The following is a 13,220-nucleotide window of genomic DNA, read 5'->3' on the forward strand; positions in this document are numbered from 1 at the left end:
AGCTTACTGGTGAGACAGAGTGATGAAGCCAGTTGGTATATATATATATATATATATATGGGGATGATTAGGAGGCCATGATGGACAGATGCCACTGGGCAAATTTGGCCAGGATGCCGGGGTTACACCCATACTCTTTCGAAAGACATCCTGGGATTGTTTGTGACCATAGAGAGTCAGGGCCTCGGTTTAACGTCTCATCCGAAGGACGGTGCTCTTTGACAGTATAATGTCCCCATTACTATACTGGGGCGTTAGGACCAACACAGACCACAGGGTGAGCACCCCCTGCTGGCCTCACTAACACCTCTTCCAGCAGCAACCTGGTTTTCTCAGAAGGTCTCCCATCCAGGTACTAACCAGGCTCAGCCCTGCTTAGCTTCAGTGGGCAACCAGTCTTGGGCTACAGGGTGATATGGCTGCACTAGTTTGTTAGGCTCTCTGTGAGCCTCCTTGGCTACTGCCTTTACTGTAGTGGAGCGTTTCTAGACCTCCTCTCATTATAGAGTCACTCTTCTCAGGCCTCTGCTCCCTAGAGCTGCGCCTGAATAGAGAGTCTGAGTTGTTTGGCTTTGGAAAGCCTCCTTGGTAAACTGTTCTGAGTGTTGGACACAGATAGGCCTCCTCTCACTTTAGAGAGTCGCCTCTTCAGGCCTCTGTCCGTAGAGCTAGGCCAGGCAGTAGTGTCAAGTTGTTAGGCTCTCTGTAAGCCTCCTTGACTACTGCCCTTACAGAGGAGTGAGGCTGAATACTCCACACCTAAGAGCTCTGCCTGGGCAGTGGTATCAAGTTGTAGGCCCTTTGTGCGCCTCTTTGATGGCTATTCTTAGCATTGGACATAGTAAGCTGCCTCTGACTTTGGAGAGTCATCATGCTGAGACCTCTGTTCTTAGAACTCGATTAGGCAGTATTGTAAAATTGTAAAATTGTTAGGCTCTTCAGAGCCTGTTTCGCTACTGCCTTTAAACGTTGCTAGGCCTCCTCTCGCTATAGAGTTGTCCTTCGAGGCCTCCACTCCTTAGAGCTCTGCCTGAATAGCAATTCCGAGTTGCAGGCTCTCTTTGAGACTCCTTGGAAGCTGTCCTGAGCATTGAACATTGTTAGGCCGGAAACGTTGCTAAGCAGAGTGTCACTATAGAGTATAGAGTGTCTTCTGCTCCACTTAGCTCCGCCTGGATAGCAATATCAAGTATCTAGGCTCTCTGTGAGCCTCCTTGGTAAGGTGTCCTGGGTGTTGGACGTAGGTAGGCCTCCTCTCACTTTTGAGAGTCGTCATGCTGAGGCCTCCGTCCTCAGAGCTCAACCAGGTGGTAGTACTGAGTCGTTAGTAGGGATGCACCGATACCACTTTTTTCAGAATCGATCCGATCCGATACCAAAAATTCTGAGTATCGACCGATCCCCGATACCGATCCGATACCAGCGCAGTTTTTTTTTTATCAAGTAGAATTTTTATAACTCTGTGTGTTGAACTGATAATCACTCTTTTGTGTATTAAACACAATCTACTTAATATAGACAACTTCATTATAAAGAAAAACAAATCAAAATATATGATCATAATCTATGACAAAAATGCTATTATAAACTAGATTAATGGATAATTCAGCAGTAAAATGTAATCTATAAAAAACAAGAGTGCACAGTATACTTGTATAAAATCTGAACATTTAGTGAAAAAAACATTTAGTGGGGAACAAATAAGAGACAATAAGTGTAACACTAAATCTGGTAAAACGTTACACATTGCTCTTTGTATTGTTGTAAAATATATTCATGAAAAACAAGATAACAAAAATCAAAAAGATAAATTATTTTATATATAGCCTAAAATTGAGACATGTTTTAAATGTATAGCACAGCTGTTTAATGAGGCAGGAACATATGATAGATAGGACAGAACAAGAAAGGCTATTAATAATCTTTCATTGCGTCACTGTATTATGATATGAAAGGCTCCAATACATTGCGGCACACAGCGCTTATGCGCATACCGAGCGCAGAATGATGCGCTTGAAGCAACATGAGTCACGGCGCGCGTCGAGTCCGCATTGAAAAGTTCAAAGCACAAAGGAAATACATATTGATGCGTAGTGTATTATACAGTATCTATCTATGCAATCGTTTATTGAGCCTTTTCTTTTAATAGTTTTAAATTTCAGTTAGCCTACTGTGCGCGTGAAGAACAATTATAGTGCTCTACTGTACTCCATTGTTGTGATCTAAGAGACACCTGACCCGGTAGATAGTAACATGATTAAGTTACAGCAATAAAGTCCAGCAAGATAAAATTGTTTTATGCGAAACCATAGACCTTTATCTACAGATCAAGTATAATAATAGTAACATTTAATCATCTTGTTCTCGTGTTGACTGTAGTAACCGAACGCGACGCGCTGTTTGAATGCTGAATGAAGAATGATTGACAGATTGACGGATGGAAAAGTTTACGTGATCTTGAATTTAATGACTTAAATATTCATGTCTATCTCACATTATAATATATAATGGCTTCAGAACACTTATAATATAGTGCACGAAAACTTTATGGTGCTTTATAATGTTTTTGTGCCTTTTGTTGGGCTTAACAATAACACAGAATATATACGCACAATATCGGATTTGGATCGGCCTCTTCTGAACGATACCCGATCCGGCAAAAATGGCAGTATCGACCCCGATACCCGATACAAATATCGGATCGGTGCATCCCTAGTCGTTAGGCTCCCTCTAAGCCTCCTTGGTTACTGCCTGTACTATGGAGTGTTGTTAGGCCTCCTCTCGCTATAGATAGTCGCTTTTTAGAGCCCTTCGCTTCTCAGAGCTCCGCCTGGATAGTGATATCAAGAAGCTAGGCTGTCTGTGAGCCACCTTGGTAAGCTGTTCTGGATGTTGAACGTAGCTAGGCCTCCTCTCAATTTTGAGAGTTGTCATACTGACGCCTCCATCCTCAGAGCTCAAACAGGCAGTAGTACTGAGTCGTTAGGCTCCCTCTGAGCCTCCTTGGTTACTGCCTGTACTATGGAGCGTTGTTAGGCTTCCTCACGCTAGAGAGAGTTATCATATTGAGGCCTCCGCTCCCCACAGCTTCACTAGGATATCAAGTTGTGAGTTGTAGGCTCTCTGTGAGCCTCCTTACAAGATATCCTGAGCGTGGGGCGTTGTTAAGTCTCTTCTTACTTTAGAGAGTCATTTTGCTGAGACCTCCGCTCCTAGAGCTCGGCTAGGTTATTTGCCAAGCGGTTAGGCTCTTTGTGAGCCTCTTTGCTTCTAAAAGTGTCGCTAGGATAGCACTGCAAGTTGTAGACTCTCTGTGAGCCTCCTTACAAGATATCCTGAGTGTGGGGCATTGTTAGGTCTCCTCTCGTTTAAGAGAATTGTTATGCTGAGGCCTCCGCTCCTAGAGCTTGGCTAGGTGGTAAAGTAGAATGCTAGGTCATTAGGCTCTCTGGGAGCCTCCTTGGCTACTGACCTCAGTGTGGAGTGTGCTAGGCCTTCTCTCATTATGAGAGTTGATGTATTGAGTTATACTTTCCAGTTATAACTGGTTAGATTTTTTAGGGAAATAAAAAGGTTATTGCAGTGTGAATGACTGATCTTCAGAGAAATTAACTGAGATGAACCAAGATTTTGGCCGAAAATCTGAAATGTTACTTTAACAGATGTGATAACAGAAAATTTTAGATGGATAAAGCTGAGTTTATGTATCTGAAATTATCCAGGAAAGATCAATAAGGACTGCTCGATGGCCTGGGGCCAGCATAAAAGACGCTCGAGACAGTTGACGGAACTGTCACTGTCCAGGTCAGGCCAGTGCTGCATCGTCATGAAATTTTATAAACTGCACATGCCTTGCCAATTTAAATATTCAAGCGCAAGAAGACATGAAAGAGAACTCACTTTAGTATTTGTGCGTTGTGTGAGCAGTTTTCTGTGCACACATCTGAAGCGTGTGCTCAAAAAGCCATGTCTTAGACTGCACGCAAGTACTAAAGTGAGTTCTATTTCATGTCTTTTTGCACTTGAATGGACAAATTCACACCAAATTATTATTGAGTGAAAACAGCATTATAACCTCAAGTGATGAAGCAGGTTGTAAGAAGGTGGAGATCAAAATGGCTTTGCCTAGGTTAACCTTTTAGGTGCAAAATTGGTTACTGTTTGGGTAATGACAATGATAAACTCCATAATTTTTATACATTTGAGCTCTATTTTACCATGGCAACTTTTAAGCAATAACTAACAACATTAACTACATCAATGCAAGTTTACCTTTTATTTGATACTTGACCATACCTAATTACATTTAAACTAACTAGCCCTATAAATGAACCAGTCAACCATTTAATGCTATTTGCACTTAGTACAAATAGCCTCTGCCAATTACTATTGCAGAAAAATGCAATAATAAACAGAAGAGGATAGTTGAATACGGCAACTAACCTTGAATATCCGCTCTCTTTTACAGATGATATAAGAGGGGATGTTTTAGTTGATGTGGGATCTGGCCCCACTCTTTACCAGGTCATGAGTGCCTGCGAGAGATTTGATCGTGTCATCCTGTCTGACTTTTTGGAAGTGAATCGAAGAGAGCTGCAAAGCTGGCTACAGGAGGGCAAGAGTAGTATTGACTGGACTGCTTACTTCAAGTATGTGTGTGATCTGGAGGGCCGCAGGTGAGATTCCCTTTTCTTGTCCAAAAGAGAGAATTAAAGTTGTATATAGTTAAAGAATGCTTACTTACTTTAAAATAATGCATGTGCAAATATGCACAAATCTATTTGCAAACAATATATGTATTTTAATATATGACACTTTCCTAACCACAATCTTTAGTGATAGCCAGGGCTTACTTTTATTCCCAGTCTGCCCCTAATTTAGGCTGCATAGACTATTTATGATTTAACCATTGTTTTAGCCCAATAATTTAATTATAGTTGAGATGCAATAAAAGTTAAGGCAACAAGGTCAATTAACAGTGTATTTGAAAAATAACCATTGCCATTCTGATATGCTCTAATGCTCTCACCGGCACATGAAATCCAGTCACCTTTATTTCTATAGGCTTTACACAATACAGATTGTTTTAAAGCAGCTTCACAATATAAACAGGAAAATAAGAATCAATGATTGAAACTTCATCAAATGTAAGACAGATTCATATTCTGCGGCAAAGGAGCTCTACAGAAGACAATAGTGTCATTATTCAGCTCAGGTCAGTTTTTTTTGTGCCTTTATTGGATAGGACAGTTACAGATTAGACAGGAAAGCATGGGGCAGAGAGAGGGGAACAGGATTCGCAAAGGACCTTGGGCCAGGAATCGAACTCGGATCACCAGAGGTGCAGTTGCACTATATGTCAGAGCGCTGCTCATGAGGCTATCGGCTCCGACAAGTCAGTGCATTGCTGATTCAGTTTAGCTCAATAACTAAATAAATAAAGTTCATCCTGAAACAAGTTCTGTTAACCCTTTTATGCATGAATTATGATAACCTCAGTCAGGATTTTTTTCCTATGTGTTTTTATTGCTCTTAGGGCATGAAAAACGTCTCGGTTACGGATGTAACCCTCGTTCCCTGAGTAGGGAACGGAGACGTTACGTCGGATGACGGAGAATGGGGGTTTCGCCAGAAAGCCTATCACCTTCGAGTATTAAAAAACGAGCCTATGGCAATGAAATGCCATGGGTCTGCAGAATTTGCATAATGTATCTCCGCCTCACCGCGTGAGTATTTAAGGAGAGACACCTGCAACAGCAGATCATGTCTTCGCTGAGGAGCCGAGACTGAACTCAGGCGTCGACCCAGCGGTACAGCGGAAGTGGCACGGAGACGTAAGTTTGTTAGACGTTCCCTACTCAGGGAACGAGGGTTACATCCGTAACCGAGACGTTCCCTTTCGTAGTCACTCCGAGTTACGTCGGATGACGGAGAATGGGGGTCCCCGTGTAATCACGCCACCTTCACTGCTGTCTTCCAGTGCCCTGCGAAGTCTGACCTCCCTGTCGTGATATAGGCACGGACGAAGGAGTCCTACTTAACACAGGGATACCAAGGTACACTGGGAAGCATATCTCAGGGGAGATATGCCGCAGCATGCCTACTTGAAAGTAGGATTGATCTACTTTCAACTCCAGGAGTGGCAAGGTGGCTTGCCGAGGGAAAGACACATGCTCAAGGAGGCTTACAGTGGAAATACACATGTGGGGGTTGCTCGGAGGAGGAACCATGCACACGGAGGCACCTAGCCGACGCACAGGCAATAGACACTGGCGCCAGCGTCAACAGTGCTGGAGGACTCACTTGTGAGAGGAAGGCTACCTGAGGAAATAACGCACGTATCCAGTCCGTGGAGTGGAGTGGCGAGCAAGCGAAGACACCTAACGGTTCCCGTGTTAGCTTGAAAAAGACAGTACACGGGAGGAGACTGGCTCCACTCGGAGATTGTAAAATCTGGCGAATGTGTTAGGTGTCGCCCAGCCTGCAGCTCTGCAGATGTCTGTCAGCGAAGCGCCACGCGCTAAAGCCCAAGAGGACGCCACACTCCGGGTGGAGTGGGCGGTCACACCAAGGGGGCATGGTCGACCTTGCTGCTGGTATGCCAAAGCAATGGCGTCCACTATCCAGTGAGACAACCTTTGTTTGGAGAGAGCCTTTCCCTTCAGCTTCCCACCATAACAGACAAAGAGCTGGTCTGAGGTCCTGAAACACTGCGTCCTGTCTACGTAAGCACAGAGTGCGCGTACTGGACAGAGCAGTGCCAAGGCTGGGTCTGCCTCCTCCCGGGGCAGCGCTTGCAGGTTCACCACCTGGTCCCGGAAGGGAGTGGTGGGAACCTTGGGCACATATCCAGGCCGGGGTCTCAGGATCACGTGAGAGTGACCGGGCCCGAACTCCAGGCACGCTTCGTCAACGGAGAATGCGTGCAGGTCCCCTACCCTCTTGATGGAGGCCAACGCAACCAGGAGCGCTGTCTTCATTGACAGGATCTTAAGCTCAGCTGATTGCAGAGGCTCAAAGGGAGCCCTCTGCAGGGCATTTAAGACCACTTAGAGGTCCCAAGAGGGAACGAGAGGAGGGCGAGGAGGATTCAGTCTCCTCGCTCCTCTCAGGAACCTGATGATCAGGTCGTGTTTTCCAAGAGACTTACCTTCAACTGCTTCGTGATATGCGGCGATAGCGGCCACATACACCTTCAGGGTGGAGGGAGACAGCCTTCGCTCCAACCCATCTTGCAGGAAGGAAAGCACAACACTGATCGAGCATCTCCTGGGGTCTTCTCGGCGAGAAGAGCACCAGTTAACGAAGAGGTTCCACTTCAACGCATAGACATGTCTCGTGGGCGATGCTCTAGCGGAAGTGATGGTAGCCGCCACCGCTGGTGGCAGGGTACTCAAACCTGCCTCGTCCCGTCCAGGAGCCACACGTGGAGTCTCCAAAGATCGGGACGAGGGTGCCATAGGGTGCCCCGTCTCTGAGAAAGGAGGTCCTTCCTCAGAGGAATTGGCCAAGGAGGTGCTGTCGCAAGGAGTATCAGTTCGGAGAACCAGGTCTTGGTGGGCCAGTATGGGGCGACCAATATGACCTGCTCCTCGTCCTCCTTGATCTTGCACAGAGTACGTGCGAGAAGGCTCACTGGGGGAAACGCATACTTGCGTAGGCCCTGCGGCCAGCTGTGCGCCAGTGCATCCGTGCCGAGCGTGCCCTCGGTCAGGGAGTAATACAGGGCGCAATGGGATGAGTCGTGGGAGGCAAACCGATATCTCTGTGCGTCCCCGAACTGGTCCCATATCAGCTGGCCGACTGAGGATGGAGTCACCATTCGCCAGAGGTTGGCCGGAGCCGTGACAGCTTGTCGGCTGCAAGGTTCCGCACTCCTGGAATGTAAATAGCACGAAGGGACCTCAGGTGCTTCTGACTCCATAAGAGGAGGTGGCGTGCGAGTTGCGACATACGGCGAGAGCGTAGACCACCCTGACGGTTGATGTACGCAAGTCAGCAGTGAGTGTGCGCGTTCGCTCGTAAGCTGCGACATGGCGACCGAGTCTATCTCCATACCGAGAAAAGAGATCCTCTGCACGGGGCAAAGTTTGCTCTTCTCCCAGTTGACCCGAAGGCCCAGACGGGCTAGGTGCCGGAGCACAAGGTCTCTGTGTTCGCAAACCTGATCTCGAGAGTGAGCTAATATTAGCCAGTCGTCGAGATAATTCAGGATGCGAACCCCGTATTCGCGTAGGGGAACAAGGGCTGCCTCGACGACCTTCGTAAAGACGCGAGGAGACAGAGCCAACCCGAATGGGAGAACCGCGTACTGGTATGCCTGCCCCTCGAAAGCAAACCGAAGAAACGGTCTGTGTCGAGGTAAAATGGAGACATGAAAGTAGGCGTCCTTCAGGTCTATCGCTGCAAACCAATCCTGTGGCCGCACGCATTCGAAAATGCGTTTGGTCGTGAGCATCCTGAACGGCAGCCTGTGAAGGGAGCGGCTCAAGACGCGCAGATCCAGGATTGGCCGTAACCCACCGGTCTTTTTGGGGACAATGAAGTACGGGCTGTAAAACCCTGACCTCATTTCAGCTGGAGGGACAGTCTCGATTGCACCCTTCGCCAGCAGGGTGGCAACCTCCGCTCTCATGATCGGGGCATTGCCACCGACCAAAGTAAACGGACTCCCCTGAAGCGGGGAGGAGACCGTGCGAATTGGATCGCATAGCCGAGCCTGATAGTTCGGGCGACCCAGTGGGACAGGTAGGGAAGCTCTAACCAAGCTCCCAAGAACTGAACCAGCGGAAACATCCGAACAACAGACGTCCCCCCGGAGGGGCAGCGAAGCGGAGTGACCGGCCCAGGTGTGGGTGGCATAGCGGCCCGGTGCGGGGGCACGGTCATGCTCCGCGTCCTGACAGAGGAGACCAGGGAAGGACCAGCGTTCCACGGGGGTCTGCTCTGCCAGGGGTCTGGCGACAGAGGGGGACGAGAGTGGTGTGGTCCGGAGACGGCACACACTGTCATCCACGCCCTCAGAGACAGAGAGGGACGAGAGCGGCAAGGCCCGGGTGCGTCGCGCACTGTTGTCCGGCCCTCTGAGGGCTCAGAGATGGGATGCAGCTCTTTGGTTTAGAAAAGATTCTCCCCCAGCCCTCCACCGGGGGAAGGAGTGGCCCTGCAACCACTCCCTGAAGAACTGCAACCCACATCTGAGCTGCCCGTAACGGGAGCGCCGCAAGCCTGGCCTTGGCGGGGCTGCGGGACGGGTACGGGCAGGGGCGCCTTCCTGCGACCACCTCCACGGCGCGGCCCGGTGCTGCTGGGGGCCGGGCGGGAGGGGGCGGAAGTCGCAGGAGGGCGCATTCGGCAGCAAGCGGACTGAGGCGTCTGAGCCGGCAGCTGGAGGCAGCAAAGCCGCGGGGTCAGACAAAATAGCCACAGTCCACTTCTGGGCGGCCGAGAACTGTTGGGCAGAGTCCTCGACCGCGCCGCCGAAGAGGCCAGCCTGGGATATGGGGGAGTTGAGGAAACGAAATCACTCAGCCTCGCGCACATCAACCAGGTTAGCCAGAGGTGTCTGACCACCTATGTGGACATCACCTGACTCAGGGAGCGTGCGGTCACCCTCGTCGCTCGGAGAGCAAGGTCGGTGACGGCAGGCAGCTCAAGGATGAGCCCTGAATCAGCCCTACCCTCATGCATGTCACTGAACACCCAGGAGGATGGCAATAACACGCAGTGAGGTGGCATTCTGCCCCGCAGCTCTATAGGTCCCCGCCACCGGAGTAGACAAGACCTACAGGCATTGGAGGGGTGCTTAAGAGTCGCCACGCCAGGTGGAGGCGCTGTGGGGACACATAAGTGTTGCCACAGAACACTCCACAGGGGGAACCCCAGTGCACCCTAGGCCGCGGCCTCTACAAGGGCAGAGAAGGCGGAAGAGGCCACTGAGCAGTCGCGAAAAGTCAAGGAGACTTCCACAATCTCATGATCTCTTCATGCACGTCCGGGTAGAAAGGATTTGGGTTCGCCACCCCCAAAAACCAATCACCCGGGAAGCATAGCTGTGCACTCTGGATCAAACTCGTTATGCTAGCACATCCGAGGACGGCAGCACAGACGAGCCATCATCTCTAGAGGACTCCAGCTCACCTTGTGATGCGGTGATACATGATTTCATCAGCCGGGGTACCGAATGAGACCGCGGGCCCGCGGGCGGGCCGGCGAACTCACCCGGGACCACGCAGGTTGCAATGTGAAAGACGGGGTGTGGACCGAGGAATTTTTCGTCGGTTTAGTTCCAAACCTCCGTCTTAGGTCACCCTGGCCACCAGCCGAAGTATTATCTCACGTGGAGAAAAATAGATCGGGGTGTGGATGAGGGGACTCTCACTCATTGAGCTCATCGAGTCTCGACCGTTACATTGCGATGGTCACGTTCCCAGTGAGAGAACGTGACACACCCACGAGCGCTGTCTGAGCGCGATCAAAGCCCAAACACTCAAAACAGCGCTCGCGCCCATCAGCTGAATCTATCAGAATACCACACTCAGAAAAACACGGGCAGATCGTCTTTAGAAAGACGCGTCTTTAAAAAGACGTGCCGCGTGCAGCTCTTTAGTGAGAGGAAAAACTCCGCGGATGTTGAAGCGACCAGGGAGAACACACAGACTGGCATACCACTGCTCAGCTCGCAGGCAATGTGAAACTCGCTGGATACCGCCGTCACACCAACACCGGAGAGTTCGCTCGTCTCGTAGAGATGTAGTCACTGAGAAAACTCAGGATTTGGCTTGTGGAGTGAAGAGATGCTCTTGGCTCCGAAGCGAAAACATGATCTGCTGTTGCAGGTGTCTCTCCTTAAATACTCACGCGGTGAGGCGGAGATACATTATGCAAATTCCGCAGACCCATGGCATTTCATTGCCATAGGCTCGTTTTTTAATACTCGAAGGTGATAGGCTTTCTGGCGAAACCCCCATTCTCCGTCATCCGACGTAACTCAGAGTGACTACGAAAGGGAACAAGATTTGATTTTTAATTTTTTTTTTTACAAATTTTCCAAAGAGATTTTCAGGTGTCCACTTGAGTGGACAGCATGCATTTATGGTTTAAACTGAAGAGATACTATATTAAACATAATACAATAATCAAACAGATAAAGTATGTGTATTTAGCAAACTAATCAATACAATTATATCAAATCATGTGAAAACTATAAAATGTATACAAAAAATATAAATCCGAAATATTGCAAAGGCAATTGAACTTCATACAAGTTGCACTTCGATATCTTTGATATCAGAACATGAGGACGTGATTCCATCAGAAATTTCTACTGCCTGTCAAGGTACAACTGTGGAAACCACTCAGATGCTCCCTCCAGTGTGCCAGAGTATGTCAATTTACCTTTATTAGCTGATAATTCTGATTATGTTCAAGATAGACACATTTATAGCATAGGCCTCTTCTGAGAAAACCTAGCGATACGTATTTTTCAATCTCATCTGAAATTAGCAGTGTTGGGGCATGCATAACGCATTCAGATTACTTTTTTGATGTTACAAGTAAAGTAATGTGTTACAAGTAACATGCATTACATAATCAGATTTGTTTTAATGTTATGAGTAAAGTAATGTATTGCAAGTAACATGTATTACCTAATCAGATTACTTTTTGATCTAACAAGTAAAGTAATTAATTACAAGTAATGTGCATTACGTAATCAGATTACTTTTTGTTGTTACGAGTAAAGTAACGCATTACAAGTAACATGCATTACGTAATCAGATTACTTTTTGGTGTTATGAGTAAAGAAAAGCATTACAATATCGTACATTACGAAATCAGATTACTTTTTGATCTAACAAGTAAAGCAATGCATTACAAGTAACATGCATTACGTAATCAGATTACTTTTTGATGTTACGAGTAAATAAATGCATTACAAGCAACATTCATTACGTAAACAGATAACTTTTTGATCTAACAAGTAATGCATTACGTAATCAGATTACTTTTTGATGTTACGAGTAAATAAATGCATTACAAGCAACATTCATTATGTAAACAGATAACTTTTTGATCTAACAAGTAATGCATTACGTAATTAGATTACTTTTTTGATGAAATGAGTAAAGTAATACATAAATCACATAAATTATGTAATCACATAACTTTTTTCGATGTCAATGAAATTAACATTCTAATAATACAAATACATTTATTTACAGTCAAAAAAAGTCACTGCAGATGAATTATTTTCAAAAACAATATTCACAGTATAAGTATAAATTGTAGCTGAAATATAGCCATTGATGCATGAGGTCCACTATAGTGGACAGGTGATTCATCAGATTTTTCTCCCAATCTAAAATCAAAACTTGGAAAATTTTACTGTCATATGACTCATTAGATATTGCTTGATGCTGCAATATTTTTTTTACCTACAATGGGTGGATATTTCGGAGTAACTTGGCATGTCTGACTGACCATATGCCATCTTGGTTTGGAGGGGGAAAAACTTGAAACACAACAGCTTGCAACTTGGTTGCAATGTATAGGATGATGCACCAGGGTCCACTGAAGAGATTGATGTGCAACTTTGCCATCAAAACCCTTGCAAATTCAAGAAAATGCTTTTTTAATAGCTGTCCACTGTAGTGACCACCATGCATGAAAGGGTGGCAATAGTGTTGTTATTCAGCTTAATTCAGTTCGATGTTGATTCAGTTCAAGTCAAGTCACATTTATTTATATAGCGCTTTTTACAATACAGATTGTTTCAAAGCAGCTTTACAGAGATAACAGGAAATTAATGCAAAAAAGTTTGTTTCCAGAAGAAAAGAGCTTCACAGTCCAGCTTAAGTAAGTTCAGTGATGTTTCTTTTTTTTTTTTAAAGTTATTAATTTAGTTAATTTATATATATATAGCCGATCTGGAGTAAACCATGATGTCATCGTCTAGCTCAGTTCAGTTCTTGTATAATAGTGTCAATGCAGGCAGATCAATATTATTGTTGAATATTACATTTAATGTCCCCATTCAGTTCAATTACAGCGTCAACATTCATTAATCATGAAGGTTGATGCAAAGTCTATTTAGCTGCTCTGCAGAAAACTGATATCATCATTGTTCAAATTTGTATATAATAAAAATAAAATATGATAATATTACTAAATATGAAGTGTCTTTTAAACCCCAACTAAGCAAGCCAAAGGTGACAGTGGCA

At 46.2% G+C, this 13,220-nt stretch overlaps 1 protein-coding gene across 1 annotated transcript in view; it reads left to right on the forward strand.

The window, feature by feature from the left end:
* The window catches only part of LOC130087361 (phenylethanolamine N-methyltransferase), a 77,425-nt gene that overhangs the window by 44,926 nt on the left and 19,279 nt on the right, over nucleotides 1–13,220 (forward strand). The window contains exon 2 of the mRNA XM_056253637.1: nucleotides 4,469–4,676. Within this exon, the coding sequence (XP_056109612.1) occupies nucleotides 4,469–4,676 (208 nt within the window). The remainder of the gene's footprint in view (nucleotides 1–4,468; nucleotides 4,677–13,220) is intronic.

This window comes from Rhinichthys klamathensis, unplaced genomic scaffold, assembly GCF_029890125.1.
Source record: "Rhinichthys klamathensis goyatoka isolate OS25496 unplaced genomic scaffold, OSU_Roscu_1.1 h1tg000108l_1, whole genome shotgun sequence".
Lineage (NCBI taxonomy): Eukaryota > Metazoa > Chordata > Actinopteri > Cypriniformes > Leuciscidae > Rhinichthys > Rhinichthys klamathensis.